This window comes from Syngnathus floridae, chromosome 21 (assembly GCF_059516105.1).
Source record: "Syngnathus floridae isolate MCC-2025c chromosome 21, RoL_Sflo_1.0, whole genome shotgun sequence".
Taxonomy (NCBI): domain Eukaryota; kingdom Metazoa; phylum Chordata; class Actinopteri; order Syngnathiformes; family Syngnathidae; genus Syngnathus; species Syngnathus floridae.
In genome coordinates, this window is record NC_142433.1 from 7,245,001 (window position 1) to 7,264,101 (window position 19,101).

Here is a 19,101-nt window from a genome sequence, read left to right on the forward strand (position 1 = left end):
CGAGCTTGCGGCGTGAGATGGAAAGATTTGTACACCCGCCGGCGAAGATGACAAACTTTGGCTTTGTCCTTGTCAGCTCGCTTTGTTTGTCTTTGTCCTCGTCTCGGTCTTCCTCGGCTTCTCATCTTCTGTTGTCTTCTTCTCTACCTTTGTCTTGTGTGTTGCGACAAGCTGACGCATTTTCTCTGCGTGTCGAAAGAAAAGGTAGCCTGGCGCCATGCAACTTGTTTTAGCCAATTGAAGAAAGTCAAAGCTGGAAAAGGCACAAACGTGTCTTGCAAGGAACATGCTGAAAGTCGGCGTCGGCCTGCGGGCCCAGGTTGCTCCTTTTTCCCCCCAGCCTCTTTCTTGTCTTCTTCTTCATCCTGCCTCATCCTCTCCCCGCAAAGGCGCATGACAGTCATGAGCCTAATTACACAATCTGTAATTACACCAGCGCTAGCGCTTGGCGAACACGAGCGCGCGCGCAGGCCGCCTTGTGACTCACACGCCGACTCAACGCCATTCAGCTTCCTCCTTCACATTTTCGATTGGGAGAATGCATCGATTAACCTGCCCCGGAGTGCCTCGGGCACCTCCCCCTCCCTCTCCCTAGCAACACAAAGGCACGAAGGCTTTGTAGGGGGAACAGACACATTTTTGAGCCCCCTTTGAAAAGTTCCTTAGAAACGGGAGAAAAGTTGCGGCCGCAGGCGCCACACCCTCCCGCTGCTCCTGGCAGCAAGCACACCATTCAGCCAACACGCACACGCACACACACGTACAGGCATAAATCTGCCTTGGGCTTTGCCAATGACCCACAAGCTGGCTAGCAGCAACGCTAACTGCAGCAATCCCACCTTTATACACACACACACAAAGTGGCACTGCTAAGCACAAAACGGCACATGATGCAGTGCGCGAGCGCCGACAGTGTGGGAATCTTAAAGCGGCTGCACAAACACACAAACAAGCACGCTAACTCAATTCCAGCATTTGCTTGTTGTCCAGCTAAGGAATGCCGAAGCTTCCGTTGAGTGGCTCATGCGCTTGTCTGCACTGGAGTTGCATGTTTCATAAGGCCATCCATAATGGAAGATGAAGCCGTGCTGGGTGTGCCGCTGTCTCCAGATGAGGACAAGCCAGTTGGGGAGATTTTTTTTTTTTTTTACCGCCTTATTGTAAGGCCCTAGGTCATGTAAAAACATGCCGATACACCCGCACCCGATATTCTTAACTCGACTATTTTGGCCTCCGTGAACGTACGCTTGTGCACGTTATGACAGTGTGTGTGTGCGTGTGTGTGTGTGTGTGTGTGTGTGTGTGTGTGTGTGTGTGTGTGTGTGTGTGTGTGTGTGTGTGTGTGTGTGTGTGTGTGTGTGTGTGTGTGTGTGTGTGTGTGTGTGTGTGTGTGTGTGTGTGTGTGTGTGTGTGTGTGTGTGTGCGTGCGTGCGCTTAATCCCGTTGGATTGTCAGATTAGTGTAACAGCTGGCTGCTACGGGCATCTGCACGACCCCCAACAATCACAACTTCATGACGGACCAGAGCACACCAGTGTGTCTATGAATGCGTGTGGTGTCCTCGCAGCTCGACTCCGTTACGCGCTTCCCAACCAGCTGATGTGCCTCTCGACAGTCACGTGCCCCCCCCCCTGGATCCCCTCACTCCTCCCCTCGCCCCACCCAACCTAGTCTGCATGCGGCTTCATTATGCAGCTGCTTGCTCAAACATGCTATGAGCTAACACGCTGACATCCTTTAGGGCTGAACAGCGGATTGCGTTTTGGACCGTGAACATGTTCAAGGTGCCATGTTTGTGTAGTGTGTTACGGTTGGAGTTTATGCTAGCAGTATGGCTTTTTTGAAATGCAGATCAAAGCTGACAGGACGTTTTTTTTTTTCTTCAATTTGAACATTTGGGAGTGAAACGAGTCGCTCCTTGAAGTTAGTGTCAGCGTAACGGGCCTTTTCATTAACAGATGGAAGATAAGCCGTGTCAGGAAAGTTGACGCTTGTTTGATGACGTCATTTTCAAGGTGACTGCGTGCAGCTTCTCCCGCTCCCCGTTTCCAGATAATTTTGCAAGTCGTCTGAGCGGAACTTGGTTCTGCCGACTTTGATTGACAGGAAACGTGTTGCGTTCGTTTTCTGGCTCATGCACACAAGCTTGTTTACGAACACTCAAGCGTGGAAAGCTGAAAACAAACACACGATGTATTAGTCTCCATCATGAATGCCGTGTCATGCCAGATAGATATATAGCCATATAGCCTCATTCCAGTCAGGTTCTCCAGAGGCATTTCTTAAAGCGCTAATGAGTGTAAAACTGCACAGCGGGTTCTCTCTTCCGAGCTCACACTCACGAACCCCCGCCGCCGCCACTTCCACCGCCGGCTTCTCGCTCGCTCGCGTTTCCTTCACAGCTCGGAGTTTGGACAGCGAATCTAAATTTGCGGGCTGCAGTGAAAGTGCAAGTCTTCCACTTGTGCACTTTAATGGGCTCCCACTCGCCACACAAAGTCGTCAGCAACGGAACAGAACCAAGATGGAGTTGCTGTCTGTGTCTTACTCGGCATGGCTACGCCTCCATTTGGGGAGCTGTAGGTGTCCTTTACGTTAGCGGTGTGTTAGCGGCGCCATGTGTGCTAATCTCTGCTCAAGATGTTAACAAGGCCGTCACCCGCTAACCTACTCGTGCACTCGCAAGCGCTCTCGGGCCCGCCGCCGTCCAGTTAGCAAGCGGTGAGACGCAGCGCGGAGATGGAGGCAGAGTGGAGGTCACCACTGATTGGTTCAGGGATTTACGTACTGCAGGGGGAAAAAAAACGCAAGATGGGAGCTCTAGCGACAATAAACAGGCGGCGTTTTCTCGGGAGGCTCCGCCGGCCCTTCACAACGCGGGCGCTCGCGCGTTTTGTGAAGAAGAGCCGACGCAGCAGCCGGCGTGAATCAGCAAGCTCTTTACGAGGCGTGGGTGGGCAGCCGTATTAGAAATGCGCCGTCTCAACTCCACGTGAACTTTTGATTAGTCGCTCGTTTCAGGGTCATCATAATTTTGTTCTCGGACCCCCCAAAAATGACACGTCGAGAGCTTTCCCAGACCGCCAAAAGGTTATGGTTTGTCAAAGCTGATAACTATTTATTCTTGTTGCTCATGTGACAGTGTCATTAAGATGTGTGCTTTGACGCTTGCAGCATCTTTGAATGACAATCGAGCCTTTCACCTTGATTTTCATCACGTGTCCACGAGGAATGTGTTTGAAGACGCACACGAGGTGTCTCAGTTTCAAGAAAAATGCTCGTCAAATTCGACGCTATACAACACTCTTGCGTAACACAAACAAACTGGCAATTGTCAGGCAGTCAGCTTTGCTTTGCTTGAGCGTTTTGGCTTTTTTTCCCGCTCAGAAGTTGAATCAAATGAGTCACGAGTGGAATGGCTGCCTTTTTGCCAAATGCCGCCACCGAGGTGTAAAATGTTTATGTAAAAAGAGTGGTGGAGGTCGTGGCGCTCCAGATGGCTTTACCGACGCCTCGGCGGACGCACCTGTGCTTTGCCTGCTGCGCAAGCTGGGCCAGCCCGGGCTTCAACAAAAGCTCACACATTGCATGTCAATAATGTCAAGTCATGCATCGTCATGCAGATGTCATTTTGCTGTGCCTAATAAAGTGTATTGGTTTTTTTTTTGTTTCAATTGACCTTGGGGAAAAAGTGCCTTTCAGATGGCAAGGCTTTCACGCAGGCTGGCCAGGCTGAAATCTTTTTTTTTTGCGAGCGGTGGCGGCGGTAGCAAAATCGAGGGCAGCGTAGATGACGGCAACCCCCTGCCCCCCCTCCCCCCACTGGGTTTTATCGGTGCGGTGTGGGAGAGCCAGTGGCGTCTCGTAGCGGTCGGTTAGCTATGCGGTACGGGGCTGTTTATAGCTCGCCAAAATGCAGCGCTGCTTGGTCCCACTCAGCTCGATCACGTTGAGGAAAAAAAAGCCACACATATAGCCTCGCTGCACACACACACACACACACACACACACACACACCACAATGAAAAGCTGTCATTAGAGCCAGTGTAACACTGTAATTAGATGCAGTGACGCATTGCTTTGTGGCACACTGTGAATTTACACCACAATATCAACTCATAAATTGAACATGCTGGGACACAGTGTGATGACATCGTGCTTTTAAGCGGGTGTGTGTAAGGGGGCGGATAGGGTGTGGGGGCATGCTCACGTTTAAACACAGTCTGCATCCAACTCTGAAAATAGACTGGAGAGACTCTCAGCCGCCATATGGCCTGGATTTAGATGTGTGTGTGTGTGTGTGTGTTAAATGTGTATTAAAAAAGGGGGCCCCCAGGGGGGTGACTTCTGGACCTGCCTGGAAGGGGGAGGGGGGGCGCTCGCTCGGGTTTATTTTAGTGTGTATTTTTAAAGCCACGCTGAGTCCAGATGAAAGGAAAGTGGGGCAAGTATGGGGGATGCACTGTGTCAAAGGGGGGGGGGGGGGCAAGGGGGATAGCGTCAAGCAGATTCTGAGCTTGTTTTGATGTTATGCAACACCTTTTGCCTTGTGTGTGCAAGGGGGTTGTCTTTGTGTGGTTTCCCCAGCATCTCACCCCCAAAAATGACGGGATTCTCTGTGGAAGGCAAAGGTTGCCCATAGCAACGGCTCTCATTGTCAAATCTTTGGATGGCACACACACACATGAGGTAAAGGGGGGGGGGGGGGATTAGGCAGGGCACCGGGTTAAAAATATAAAATCAGAACTCTCTCACAGACTCACACCCACATGCACAAAGCGAGCGCACCTCTTCCCAAAAGGTGCACCAGGCTCAGACATGCTGGAGGGGAGGGCGGGGGCGCTCGAGTTTCCAGCGTCCATTATAGCTTTATTGGCTTTTAAAGGCATCGGGTTTCCTGCGTCTGGAACCGGCAGGCGGGGAGTAGCCGCCTCTCCTCCGTTTTCATCTTTGCACAATTAGCATTACACAAGCTAGTTCCCCCCCCTCCAACCACCAGCAGCAGCAATCCCGCCCTCTACCCCAGGAAGAGATTTAGATTTGCCGGGAAGATTAAAAAAAAGCGCTTTGGTCACATCCGATTCAGTTTTCCAGCACCTCCGGCTAAACGCAGCAGCGCCTCTTTTGTTTTTTTGCCACTTTTTCAGCTCATTAGCAGATAAATGATCAGGAAGGTTTGTGTGTAAAGAGGCCAATTCAAGTGACAACACTGCGCAGCATCATCACCCCGCCTTGCTGTCAAGGGAGGTTGCGCAGTGATGTCGGGTTGCGTTGATGCTCTGCCGTCACCAAGCGGCAGCCATCTTGTGACCGCCATCTTGCCTCCAATCACATTCTCTGCTTTTCTCTCACGCAGGGACAGACGTGGTCGTTGGTCGATGATGAAGGCTCGACGGCGGACGACTTTTATGATGACGAGGACCTCTACTCGGGATCCGGCTCTGGATGTGAGTGTGTGTGTGCGTGTGTGTGTGTGTGTACATCTATGTACGTATGTGTTTGTATGTTTTTGTGTGTGTTTGTGTGTGTGTCACCCTGCTGACCCACCACGTACCCACATTCACACAAAGTTGACCTCTTCCCTGAGATCTTGTTTGCGCTAATCAGATTAAAGTCCACACAGATGAGAGCGTCAGGCACCGACCTGGCCCGGACCACCCCGGTGCATGTTGTCTGGCGTGCTTCACAGTTAGCCGCTTAGTCCAAAGCGCATTGCTGTAATTGGGCCTGATGTTCTGGTCAGCACAAACGAGCAGACCACGCTGGCTGCCAACCAACCGAAATTTAAATTTGGATCTGATCCAGATTGCATTTGGAAACAATGTAAACAACAGCCGTGTGAAAATTACTTCATGCATGCACTCTGTTTTGTGTTTTGAAGTCCCTGCTGGAAGTTTGCACTCTTGTTCTTTTTCTAGCGTTCCGTCATCTTTGAAATTTGACTTTGCACAATGATGACAAAAAAGCTTGACGGGCATAATCGGCTTAGCCGTTTTTTGGCGTCTTGTTGGAGCACCAACCAACGGAAACGCACTCGACTCGATGCAGGTAATGAGAGCCCAAACCGCTGCCTGGAAAATTGCTGGAAGTCCACCGACGTTGATACGGATCAGTCGGCGGCGGCGGCTCGTCTCGCTTTTGGACAGGGGCTCCATTGTGGGACGCCGTTTTGTAATATCCTCTCCTGCCCACATGCCTTTGAGAGCCCACATTCAATTTGCTCCTCTTTCAAGCGCCGCTGAAACGCAATGAAAGCTACGCCGGCAAAATGAATCTCCTCTCCGCACTTGTTTCATCGTCACACTTGTGCTTCACGCTGCAGTCATCGCGGGAAACTGCCAGAGTGGATTAGAACAAAGCTGCGGACAGTTTGGTTTCTCCTCACAACTGGGGTTGGAAATGAGCAAAACGCTGGCCTCGACAAAAAGTTGCATTCAAATCTTCCGCTCTCTATTTGTTCCAGTTCCCGACATCAGCGTGAGGCCGACGTCCGTGTCGCTATCTTCCACCACGGAGGATCCTGTTCCCCAGTCCACCACTCAGGCCACAAGCCCTGCCCCCTCAGCCGCACCCGCGGCCGAGCCCAGCGCCGACCCCACCGTCACCGCTACGACTGGCGTCCCTACGACCGGCGCTCCCACCACCGTCATCGCCACTTCTTCTGCCGCCTCCACTGTCCTACCGACCGAAGCGGACGGCGAGAGCGGCGCCTTCTGGGAACTGGAGTTGGAGAAAGAGAAGCAGCTGGAGAGGGAGCGCGAGCGGGAACGGGAGCGCGAGCGGGTTCGAGAGATGGAGCGCCAGCGGGAGCGGGAGAGAGAGCGTGAACGGGAACGGGAACGAGAGCGCCAGCGGGAACGGGAGAGAGAGCTGGAACGCATACGGGCCGCCGCTGCCGCCCAGACCACCGCCGCCCCTAAATCTTCAGCTCCCGTCGCCACGGTGACAACGCCCAAAGAAGAAGAAGAGGAGGACGTGTACCTGTCGCCGGAACCCACGTCAGACGTGGATGTCACCACAAAGGAGAACGCGCTGACCACGGAGGAGCCCACCACCACCGCCGCCGCCACTACCACCACTGCTGCCCCGCCCAGCAGCACCCTCAAAACCCGGTTCTCCTTCAGGCCCAGGGTCCCCGCGGCGACCACCACGCTGAGAACGCCCACCACGGTGAGAACGCCCACGGAGAGAAGCACACGCCCACCACAGCCTACAGCCAGCACACAGGTGAGACATTTCAAATAATTACCTCCAGAAAATTCTGGGTTGCGTGTTTTTTATTTTATGTGCAAGTTACAAGCAAGTTTTTTTTCCATCCCCTCAGGATTCAGTTATTTTTGGTTCATTTATATAAATATAAAAATAATTTTTAGTGAGAATATTTCATGTCGTCCAAAATCATCCAGATGCAAAAATGTTTCTATTTATGGACAAAAAAAGAAAAGTCACCCAAAAGCAAAAATAAATAAATTTTTCCTTTGGGCGTCCGAGGAAGTTGAGCACATTCGGGCCTGGGCAGCTCCCGGAACACCTCAAATTTCTACTTGTATGTATTTCAGGATAGAGTTTCATGTCGACGCGCCTCTGTCATTACACAAATCCGCCAGCTGTGCGCGGTCGGCCTGACCCAAAAGGGAGCGTGCACACACACACACACACACGCACACACACATGTGCACACACACGCACACATAGTGGCACCTCAACAGCAGCAGCAGCCACGTTTCAAAAGTGACTTTGGTGGTTGCGATGGCATTCTCAACGCCACAAGGGCTCTTCCTGCCCGAGATAACCACATGTGGTCACACGGGCAGCTGTGATGGAAAACGAAAGGCGTTTAGTCCGATCTGGAAAGGCGACAACATTCAAGCTGCCAGCAGCCCTCATCTTTTCCCGGCCAATTCTCAAATGTGACCAGCGACTTTATTTCGGCAGGGCAACAACGAGCTGGCGGCCGTGGGGCCCAGTGGCGACTTTGAGATGAGCGAGGACCAGCGCAACGAGCTGGGCCGCGGCTTGGCGCCAGAAGAACCTGATCTGGCGGGCAATACGGTGGACGGCGGCAGCTCGGCCGCGCAGCTCCCACAGAAGAACATCCTGGAAAGAAAGGAAGTCTTGATAGGTTGGTATCGGCGCGCTTTGGGCTCCTCGGCCACTTAGCAAATCGTGAGGAGAGCAGCAAAATGTCAGCCATTTTGTGCCATTGAAATATTCACCAATAATCTTAAAATGGAATTGGATTGAACACATTTTTTATAAAGGATACGTAATCAAATCCAATTTCAAGGACGATCCTCCCCATTGTTGTTCACCGTGCGACCTGAAGTGAAACATGGCTTACTAGCTCCCAGTTGCCACCTGGCTCGGTCCGCTTCCACCCCCCTGCTTTCCCCAATCCAAGTCCCCAAGAGGTTTTGTCGCCAGTCTGACCTCTCTGTCTCTTGCAGCCATTCTGATTGGTGGACTGCTGGCTGTGGTTTTTGCAGATTTCCTGGTCACTGGTAAAGAGCAGGAGGCAACAGACTTGACACTAGACTAGACTAGACTAGACTAGACTAGACTAGGCTAGACTAGGCTAGACTAGGCTAGACTAGACTAGACTAGACTAGACTAGACTAGACTAGACTAGACTAGACTAGACTAGACTAGACTAGACTAGACTAGACTAGATTGTACAAGTGTCTTCTTGGCTTTGCTAGCAATACAAAGCATAGCAGTCCTCCCCTCTTGTGCTTGCAACATGACGAACCCAACATGTTGACAAACCTTCAAAACAAAAGAAGCTCAGGGCACAGTCTAAGGGCTGGTGCACTGCATCGTGGCGGCCATCTTGGAATAAACGCTACCTACATGCTGAGGAAAAAGCTTGCACACAACCTTTTTGGTTTCGCTGGCGCGGGTGAGGCGATCACATGCCGTCAAGCGGAAGTGGTTGCCTCACTTTTGACCTAAAGATGTGAAGGCTAATTGTCCCAATACATTTGTCCATCCTCACTTCCTGTAGGTGTGACAGCCTTGTCTCCCAATACTTTTGTTTACTTTTACGCCCTGTCCAAATATTGATCAAATACACTCCCTCTGTGTGTGTGGCCAGCGGTCATCGTGGGCGGCGTGGTGGGCGCCCTGTTTGCCGCTTTCCTGGTCATGCTGCTGGTGTACCGCATGAAGAAGAAGGACGAGGGCAGCTACACGCTGGAGGAGCCCAAGCAGGCCACCGTCACCTACCAGAAACCCGACAAGCAGGAGGAGTTTTACGCGTAACGCAAACACGCCGCTGCCATGAGCACCACCGCGACGCCAAACCTCCTCCCCCTTCGAAACCACCCCCACCCGTCTTAATCTCTCTCTCTTCCTTTCTTCTGCCAACCACGAGAGCGCCTTTTTTGCGGACTGGAACTTTCTTTTCAATGAAAGTATGGAAAAAGGGGACTGGAAAAAAAAAACAAGAAAGCAAAAATATTCTTTAAAAAAAAAAAAAGACAACCACGTTTTTTTTCAATGTTGTTCTTAATATTCTCTTGTTCTGTATGTGACGATGCGGATTATTTTGTAAGAAAAACATCAAAACTAAACACGTTTGTGTGTGACGGCGTCTAAAAACAAAATGGTACTCTTGAAGCCAAATGTGCGAGGAGACGAGAGAGGAGGAAGCTGGCTACGAGACATCCCGTCCGGTCAAAAAGCAACCAGAATCTCGTCATGTACAAAGACTCGCAACGGATGATAAGAATATGATGAGAATCGTTTGGCCCGGATGCTTCAATTATGATCATGACAATAATAATAACAAAGCTGTATTGATAATATTACTGAAACAAGACCGTGTGTATTTAGCTGTTTCCAAAAAAAGTTTATATGTAAATATCAGCGTTTTACTTTGATCACTAATCATCTGCATGATTTTTTTTTTTTTAATTTATCTGTCATCACTTCAGATGAGCTGTGCTCTGGTCACACACACACAAACACACACACACACACACACACGGGGCTTCCATTTTTTTGTCAGCTTCTGGTCCAAATATTTGTGTTTATGTTCATTTACTAGCCCAATATTTGACTTGATTTCCAAATGTTTCATTTATCTCCTCATATTTTGTGTGCCAATTCTTTTGTCCATTGCAACTTCCTTTCCCAACCGTGTGGCGACCTTGTCCAATCTTTGTGTCCCAATACTTGTGTTAATTTCCTACTTCCTGTCCCGACACACACACATGCACAAACACACACGCGCGCACACACACGCGCGTGTAATGCAATACTGTGGATGAATCACACTGTTGCGGCTCTCCATCGGCCCGTTTCTTCTCTTGGTTTTAGCCATCAGTTGCTTTTGCACCCGTGCCGACCTTTGCATGATTTTTATTTACCTGCAGAGGAGGAGGAGGAGCTGGGTCAGCTTTGGGTTTGGAAGGCGTGTCGGGTTGGGGGGTGGGTGCTTCTATCTAAGAGATTGTAACCACGCCAGTGTAGCTTCTTATACTCAGTACTGTAGATAAACAAAACATGCATGGGAGTCCAAACAATATTAGTGTTTGTGTATGAGAGGTGTGTGTTAACCTCATCCAGCTGTTCTCACGCTCTTCCACAGACAGGTGACACTTTGTTCACTGGCGTGCGCGCGCGCGCGCGAACAGTTCGTCTTCAAATGCGGCGTGTGTGTGTGTGTGTGTGTGTGTCAGAAATTGTGACGAGAGTGATATGTGTGAAGCAGATTTTGTGTGACACTTGCATGTGCGTGAGAGAGCACCTCATTTGAAGCCACCACTTGCAAGCGTGTGTGCGCGCGCCTTGTGTGTTTGCTCGCTCCCAACCGAATGTCTCTAACACACGCGCACGCATATGCCGAGCGCGTCCGTCCACACGGCCAGGCAGCAATGACGTGAACACGTGTTGTTTTTTCTAAAGTGACTTTGTCTCCAAGCGTGCGCGCGTTTGTAGCCAAGTATGCGTGCGAGTGCGCGCGCGTAAGTGGAGGCGACTTTTATGTTTGCTCTTCTCATTCCTGGTTTTTATACATTTGCATTTTTTTAAGGCTGAGTTCTTCGAGTCATTGGCTGCGTGAGTGTGCGGGTGGGGGGGAGCACTCCAGCCCACCCCACCCACTGCGTCACTGTCGCCCTGTCACTAATCTGCCTCTGTTCCAAATAAAAGACCTGATTGGCTAAAAAAAACCACACAACTATACTTGTCTTTCTTTACACAGAAACGTCTATTTTGTCATTTCCCCAAGTTTATAGGTATGAGGTATATTATTGGTCACCATGTGCATGGACTTTAAGTTCAACTCCAGCTACATTTGACAAATACAAATGCACATTTTGTCAGATAAGTGACTTCACGACAAATATGTATCAGCACATTGCTGATTTTGGAGTGATGTTGATTCCTCCCCAAGGAAACGCACGGGAGCATTTATCGTAACCACGCCGCCTGATGGCCGACTGTGGTAGTGCATATGTGTTTAATCGGCTCATTGTGAGTGCAACAAATTAACATGCCGCATGTTTTTATGCCAAATTTGTGGCTTATTTGACAGAATTCTAAACAAGGTTCTCCAAATTACATGTGTTGCTTCGCCCTCGCTGATTGGCTGCCGCGCCACTCCTCCCCCTCCCTACATTACCAATGAAGTAGCCAATTAATCACGTTTGCTTGCGACTCGCCTCGTTAAATAACAGCGGCCGTTAAATTCTTCGGTGAAGACATGGATGAAGACTTAAGTCAACCTTTTGGTAAATCCGATTTTAATTGCACATATCTGCTTATGCATCTGCGTTTTCAGCTAGCTACAGTGCTCGTGAATTGACAAGCTTGCCGTTTCTTTTTTCGAAGAGTCTTCATTTGACCATTTATGACTTGCAACACCTCTTAAATACAAAACAATACAATAGAAATTGATTTAGAAGGCATTTTACAACAGCTGCAGCTCACAAATAGCAAATGAACACTTGAGCTGTGCTCAACGGAAAAACTTCTTCAAACTACAATTGGCTTCGAATTCCCAAATTGCTGCACTCTTTCTGCTGATGTGACGTTAAAAGCGAGTTTTCTCAGAGTTTCAACCAAATGTTGTGTAGTTCTGCATCTGCTCAGAAGAAGCCTCCATCCAGCATGCCGCCCAGACACCCGCAGTTTTTCAGAGGAAGTCTAAAAAACAAAGGAAAACCATGTGTGTGCGTGAAAAAGTAAAGAGTGTTCAATTTCATTTAGCGATTAGAAAGTCCAAATCCAGCAGAGTTAAAGTTTACGATTGCTATCATGAGCAGGCTCGAGTCCAGGGCCCCGGGATAGACTCCTTGAAGATGCCAAAATTGTCTAATTAACCTCAGCGACCTCGTATTTCGAGTCAAAGGGGAGCACACTGTGCTAGTTAGCCGGCCGAGCTAATAATTAACAGTGGGCTGGACACCTGGGACACTCAATGAACTCAATGACTAATGAAGTCCCTCCCGTTACTTGAATTGCTTTCCGTCGGATATATTTAGAATCATTTAGTCAACTCTTTGTCAACATACAGTTCATGAAAAGTTCTCGTTACTTAATACAATTGCTTTGCTCCACTGTTAATTAGGCCGAAAGAAACGTCAAGTGTGACATACAGTAATCCCTCGTTTATCGTGGATAATTTGTTCCAAGACCACTCGCGATATGTGAAAAACCGTAGTCACCCTCTCATTTTTAACATACATACATTTTTTGTGTATCAAGAAATGTATATTAAACCATATAAGTGCATATGTTATCATTAGAACATTAATAGTTTCAAACATGTAAATACTATATTAATGTGTGAATGACATACAGAAATTAATTATAAATATCAATATAATTGTGTGTGGGGGGTGTATGTGTGTGTGTGTCATATGTAAATGTAGCTAAAGTGTACAAACTGTAAATGTTTCTAGAACTCTTATTAACTTTTTTATAACAAGGTACAATTGTACATACTGTAAATCTGTTTTTAGAACTCTTTTATTACAACAGTTTTCTTATAACAAGATACAATACTGTAAATATGTTTTTAGAACTTTTTTCCTAAGGCAAGGCAAGTTTATTTGTATAGCACTTTTCAGCAATAAGGCAATCCAGAGTGCTTCACACAAAACATGAAAGGCATCAAAGAAAGAGTTAAAAGCATCAAGGCACAGTTAAAAAAAAATAACATTAAAGATCAGTTAAAATCAGTAAAAATCCAAATTATACGGAGTGACAGTGCAGTGTAAATTAAAGTAAAATCAGCAATAGGCAGCAGCTAACAGCATGGTACCAATAACAAGGTACAAGTGTACATACTGCAATTGTGTGGGCACTCCCTGCCTTCTGCTGGTGTGCGGGCAACTTTTGTGCCATAATTCCTCAATTTATAACTTTTATTTTTAATTTATTAGTTTCAGATTTTTATTAATTCTTGGGTGAGAAAAAATCCACAATGTAATGAAGCCGCGATAAATGAACCGTGGTATAGCGAGGGATTACTGTATATTTTGAGAACTCGAGCAAGATTTTTGATGATGATGATGCTCGGTGGGCTGGAGGTGCTTCCCACCTCACATGTTTCTTCCAGGCTGTCAGAGTCTCCTCTGCAAGGAGCTGCAAACTAAAGGTTGCCAGGAGAGGACAAAAACAAGCCAGGAAAGAGAAGAAAAAGCAAGGGATGAACAAGATGGGGAGGAGAAAGAGGAAGCTAGTCAAGGAGCGCCGCAGGAAGACCAGGATGGCAAAAAAGTCACTCAGGCAGAGAGTCCCGAGCACAAGACCACTTCCACCCCAATGAAGAACGGAAAAGGACAGGAGGGCGCGGTGGAGGACAAAGCCCAAGCGGGGAACTCGACTCTGACGGAGCCCCCCGTTGGACTCGGGCCAACCTGTGACCTGACCAAGCCTCTCTACCTCGGGTGCGGCGGGTCAGCTCTGTACGAAGCCGGACCAGTGGTGCAGTTGTCTAAGAACCAAGTCCTCGTCCGACCCACCGCAACTAAGAGGCCACCTGCCCCCTCTTTACCACAAACTGCGGCCCAGCACGGCCTGGAGCCACTTGAGGTGAGCCGCTGTTAAGACGTGTTCCAATTTATCCCAGCTCAAACTACAGGAGTCCAAAAATCCAGATTGACTCAGTAACATGAAATTTGATAGGCACGCTTGTCAAGGGTAGACCCACTCAAAATCTCAAGAGGAATCGGGCGGAACATTTCGATTCCCTTGTCTGTCTTTTTGTATCAGATCACGCAGGTGTGCGCCACCCGACGCTCCTTCCGCTACGCTGCCCGGGTTCGAGGCCGGGCCCCCTACTTCCCAGAGCTTCGCGGGATGGAGAGCGTGGAAGGCTGCCCGGTTCCACCGCCGCCGCCGCCACCACCGCCGCCGCCTAAGAAGAAGACAAGGACGCTTTACAGCAGCAGTGAGAGCCATGTTGTTCCTTCCTGATTGGCCATTGGTGGGTGTCGTCTGATGCTTGCTGACGCGCGTGTGTGCAGGTCAGTTGAAGCACTTGGAGGCCTTCTTCCAGGAGGACCACTACCCCGACGCGGAAAAGAGGAACGGTATCGCCGCATCGGTCGGCGTCACACCTCAGAGGATTATGGTGTGGCTGCTCCCCCTCCCTCGCTGTGTTCCAAGCGTCCGTAGAATCATTGCGAGCCCCATGGGGACAGAGCAATTGCTTCTTGTCTCATGTGATCGCGTCCAGTCCAAGTCTTTTCCATTCCTCTCTTGCCTGCCACTCTTGTCCTTCCAGTCGTGCACATGTCTCTATTGATCATGTCTGGGCCTGTCTGATTCGGACTTTTTCCCGTCCTTTTCACGTCCAGTCCCGTAAATCTTCTCGTGACAAGTAAAAAGAAATAAAATTTCATTTTCTGTATTTTGGTTCTCTCCCATGCTTTTGTGTCAGGTTTGGTTCCAGAACCGCCGAGCCAAATGGCGCAAAGCAGAACGCTTGCTGTCCAATCAAGTGGAAGGGCAACACGGCAGGGCCAGTTGGAGCCCTGCCCACCTCCCTGCCGTGCCCAACATGGCCACCACCGCCAGCAGGTGAGCAGGCCCGGGCTGACCTTTTCCTCAACTGAGACCACGCTCAGACAGATGATCCCTCGCCCGTTTTTCAGCGAGATGCCGTCTGCGCCTGTGTTCTCCGTCAGTGCCACGATGCCAATGCTGGACACGACGGCGCAGGCTTTCTCCACACACAGCGGGCCCTCCTTCAGCCAGCTGCTGGCGACCAGTCCAGGTAGATTAACCCAAGCCACTCCCAGTTTTGCTTTGGGGCTGTCCACTAATGTTTGCTGCCACTGATGCATATAAATGATGGCGGAGGTGTGCTAACCAGCCGCCAACGGCTTTCATGGCTCTGTTGTTTCATCTCCAAGGTCAGTCCAAAATGAGAGAGCAGCTCGACTTGCGCCCCTGCTCCATGCACAGCCCTCCCCCCCTGAGGCGAGCTAGCCTCCCCCTCCCCCACCTCGCCACCGCAGCCAACTTCAACCTGGAAACCCCCCCACCGCCACGGCCGCCTCTCTTTGTGGACGACGGAGCCGCCTTGGGCCACCCTCTGCAGACAGACAGCAGGTCAACGCAATGCACGCCCACACACACAGGCATGCACCCACCTGCACGCACTGGACACCTTACTAAGCTCGAAGGTAGAACATTAGAATTTGCTGTGCGTTGTTTTCAGTTGTGTGTTGAACTTGGCCGACTATCTTGCGCCGAGCCATCAAAGTAGCGCTCAGCTGCCCTTCCAGCTGCAGACCTCGTACCCGCCCGGACATACGACCTCTGCGTCCCTGCCCACGCAAATGGCCTTCCTCACCCCCTCCCCCTACCTCACCCCCAACACGGACACCATGGCCACTTCCTACTTCACATTTGGCAGCGCAGCAAGCGCCAACTACATACAGTCGCAGGGCGGCGGACCGATCCTGCTCCAGCCCACCGGCCACTGTGAGTTCCATTTGGTTTATCCTCAATGCCGTTCGCCTAGGCACAAGTTCCTTTTCTTGTTTTTAGGAACGTGTTTTTGTGCACGCTAGATTGGTGCTGTTGCTGCTTTATGATCATCTGAAGCGCTTTGTCATCATCTTGTGGCATCGCTGTGTAACTGCAAAACTTTTTTGTGGATGTTCATTATTCACAGATTTCTGAACGCAGGGATAAAAGGAACAGAATTTTGGGGGACAAAAGTCAATCTCAGCATTTTCCGTGTTTGCATGCAGGTGGCATGACGTCCTACCAGTCGTACCCTTGGGCTAATATGTACGCCCAGCCTAGCGTTCGCCAGGTCGCTCCCAATTATGCGTCCGGATTTGCTGCCACTCGGGACCTCCAGATGCCGCTGTCGTCCTCCTCCAGCAGCGTGCCGCCATGCTTCTCGCGTCCGTACACGCGCGGCGGCACCACTGCCCTGCCGCCCGTGTCCACCCTGCAGCCGTCTCGCCTCAGGGCCGAGGGCGCGATGGTGACGAGGGGGGCGGCGGCGGTGGCACCTCTACTCCCCTCGCAGGCCAGCCCTGGCTCCCTTCACAGCCCTCTGGCTCCCTCTTCTGTCAAGATTGAGTACGACAGCCTGCGAGTAATTCACAGCCACTTCCAGCAAGAGTTGTCCCCCATTCACATTTGAGCCTGTTTGTGTGATAATATATTTGTGTTTGTTTGAGCTGCAAGCTAGCGAGCTTGCAATAAATGTGTGTTTCTTGTTCTCCTGGGAGTTGTTTCGATTGAGTCCTGGTTTGATGGGCCAGGCCCAGCGGGAATTTCCTCAGAAGCATCATTTGTCTCCGCCAGAGAGCGCTGTTTCTTTCCGCTGTGAATTGTGCTTGACCGGTACAGCTGTCTGGCAAACCATGGTCGACATTTGCTTTTTAAAGCCATTAGAAAGTAAAAATAACACAGTATTGTAATCATGCTCTATTATTTGGAGTCATAATTAATGTTATCATTGCAGCCTATAAATTCTAGAAATAATACTGCGATGATTACAACGAATAACTTGTGAATATCAAAGGTTAAAGCTCGGTGGGCCGGATTAACAAACGAATGGGGCCTTATGTGACAGCTGGGCCATACTTTGCCTACTGCTGCTTGTTGAAGTCATGTGATGTTTAGTACGCTCACAAAGCCTCCCCAATACTCGATGCACGGAGCCTCGGCCAGGAGGCAGGCCCTCCTCCTTTTCCTTCTGTACTTCCTCTGCTGCGAACAGAGAGAGTATAGAATACAGGTAGAAGGCTTGAGTAAAATATGTGTGTGCGTGCGTGTGCGTGTGCACGGGATGCTGGATTCTACCCCAATCCTGCTAAATCAACATTGACAGAGATTTGAAAGAAAGGCAAACTTGTTTCAATGTTTCTGTTCGTGGCCAGATCTTTGCAGCATCACCACGCACGCACACGCATTCAAACACACACACAGCAGTTGTCCAGCATGGAACAAAGCTGGCAGTTCCTACGGTTTGCGTTCCAAAGATACAACAACTAGACGCAGTGGCGGAAGGTGGCAAATAAAGCCAGAACAGATGCCCATCTATGCAAGGAAACACAGAGTGCAGATTACAGCGGGTATTTTTGAAAAAAAAAAAAAAATTCCGTGAGCCAGTAATACAGTTTGCTTTCTGGTTGCTGGCAGCGCACCGTTTGTTTGATGTTCTCTGTCAAAATGTACAGCCATAAAATGGTGACTTACAGGAATATTATCTAATAATATTTTGGGGTTTTCCTCTTTTCAGTAAGTGGGTTCAAAGCTAGACCCCATCCGTGTTAAAAAGACTTTTGAAATCAGCACTTCTTACTTTGACAAATAAAGAAATATATATATATATATACCAGGATTAAAACTTTTTTACTTTAAAACAATAGATGATAGCCACTGCAATTGACAGACCTATTTAGCAATTACTCCAACAAAACAAACTTGAAATCAGTAATCCTTGGTTTTTGAAAGATTCACTGAAAATGATGCATAAGGGAAATCAAAAATTTCAAGTAAATCCTTTTCCAAATTTCCCAAAGGGGTCTCTCAAGGTACGGTTAATCCAAAATTTTGATTCATTTCAAGACTCGTTGAATAGATCCTCGTGTGTGTGTGTGTGTGTGTGTGTGTGTGTGTGCGCGCGCGTGCGCGTGTGTGCGTGCACGTGTTACATAAACGCCGCACTGGATGTGTGTGAATATGTGTATTGATGTATACATTGGTAGGCAAACATATGTGTTGTGTCTCCCTGAGATGACACGTTTTCCAGGAACCGAGCTCAAGGGCCATTGCATCCTGGTCTCGCACACACACACACACACACACACACACACACACACATTCATAAACGCACACACGCAGGTCTATATGCATGTACCCTAATGTTTATTTTGCCGTATGTTCACTTGAATAGGAAAAATGTTGGACCACTTACTCTAGAGTCTCCCTCCTCCGTTTTGCATCCTCAATTGCGGCTTGTATGTGTGTGCGTGTACGTGCACGCTTTTGCGAATGTGTAAAGGGAGGCTCGAGGAATGCGTGCTCGGACGGCAGGGTGGGGTGGGGTGGGACGTTGGTGGTAAAAAGAGGGCCTTCTGTTTCATGTGTATGTGGCCCCCCATTGATATACGTACTGTATATGTGAATGTATTGATGAAGGTATGTTTTTTTTCTTGTGTTTACGTCTTCGGGGTTCCCGGCGGAGGCCACCCGGCCGCCACCGCAGCGCTGGGACGACGTCGCAACTTTGCTCTAAACACGTTTTAGGAAGTTAGTACGTACTTGCAGTTTTTTTTCCTCCATGTGTTTTTGCCAGCACAAGACTTCCTAAACACGCTTAGTGGAATTGACTTAAGTTTATGAGGTACAAAACAAATTTTGCTGCTGCTAATGTGCTCTAAGTGTCAATATTGTATCATTTCATCGATGAAACAACCCATATTGTGCTTACCTTTAAGATGCTAGTTTGAATAACATCGCATTTGCTAACATTAGCTGATTTTCCCACAATCCCTTTGGTGCAATTCTTAAAAGTCACAAGTTACGATTCAAAACAGTACATAACAAAAGTCATGATGTAAGAGAATGATTCAGCATGGAGCATAATGTCCAATTAAGCGTACATACAGTAGGCAC

At 49.1% G+C, this 19,101-nt stretch overlaps 2 protein-coding genes across 3 annotated transcripts in view; both read left to right on the forward strand.

Moving 5' to 3' along the window:
• The window catches only part of sdc3 (syndecan 3), an 18,379-nt gene extending 7,197 nt beyond the window's left edge, over nucleotides 1-11,182 (forward strand). Inside the window, exons 2-5 of the mRNA XM_088365440.1 lie at nucleotides 5,357-5,447; nucleotides 6,464-7,227; nucleotides 7,936-8,122; nucleotides 9,095-11,182. Coding sequence (XP_088221566.1) covers nucleotides 5,357-5,447; nucleotides 6,464-7,227; nucleotides 7,936-8,122; nucleotides 9,095-9,261 — 1,209 coding nt within the window. The 3' untranslated portion in view covers nucleotides 9,262-11,182. The remainder of the gene's footprint in view (nucleotides 1-5,356; nucleotides 5,448-6,463; nucleotides 7,228-7,935; nucleotides 8,123-9,094) is intronic.
• A 399-nt stretch (nucleotides 11,183-11,581) lies between these two features.
• Nucleotides 11,582-16,697, forward strand: nobox (NOBOX oogenesis homeobox). Of its 2 annotated transcripts, none has more exons than XM_088366077.1 (9): nucleotides 11,582-11,735; nucleotides 13,539-14,043; nucleotides 14,224-14,401; nucleotides 14,478-14,584; nucleotides 14,894-15,033; nucleotides 15,108-15,229; nucleotides 15,369-15,567; nucleotides 15,677-15,942; nucleotides 16,215-16,697. In XM_088366077.1, the coding sequence occupies exons 2-9, from the start codon at nucleotides 13,555-13,557 to the stop codon at nucleotides 16,616-16,618; spliced, it is 1,905 nt and encodes a 634-aa protein (XP_088222203.1). In that variant the 5' UTR covers nucleotides 11,582-11,735; nucleotides 13,539-13,554; the 3' UTR covers nucleotides 16,619-16,697. The 2 variants fall into 2 exon arrangements, with proteins under 2 accessions (XP_088222203.1, XP_088222201.1); XM_088366075.1 differs by having other exon boundaries at nucleotides 13,568-14,043.
• The last annotated feature ends 2,404 nt before the right edge of the window (nucleotides 16,698-19,101 follow it).

What these genes read in the sequence shown, in the direction of transcription:
- nobox (XM_088366075.1), top strand. Translation starts at nt 11,708, where the DNA reads ATGGATGAAGACTTAAGTCAACCTTTTG. An exon ending in AAGGACGCTTTACAGCAGCA is followed by an intron (nt 14,402 to 14,477) that starts GTGAGAGCCATG and finishes GCGTGTGTGCAG; the next exon opens with GTCAGTTGAAGCACTTGGAG. An exon ending in GCTCCAGCCCACCGGCCACT is followed by an intron (nt 15,943 to 16,214) that starts GTGAGTTCCATT and finishes GTTTGCATGCAG; the next exon opens with GTGGCATGACGTCCTACCAG.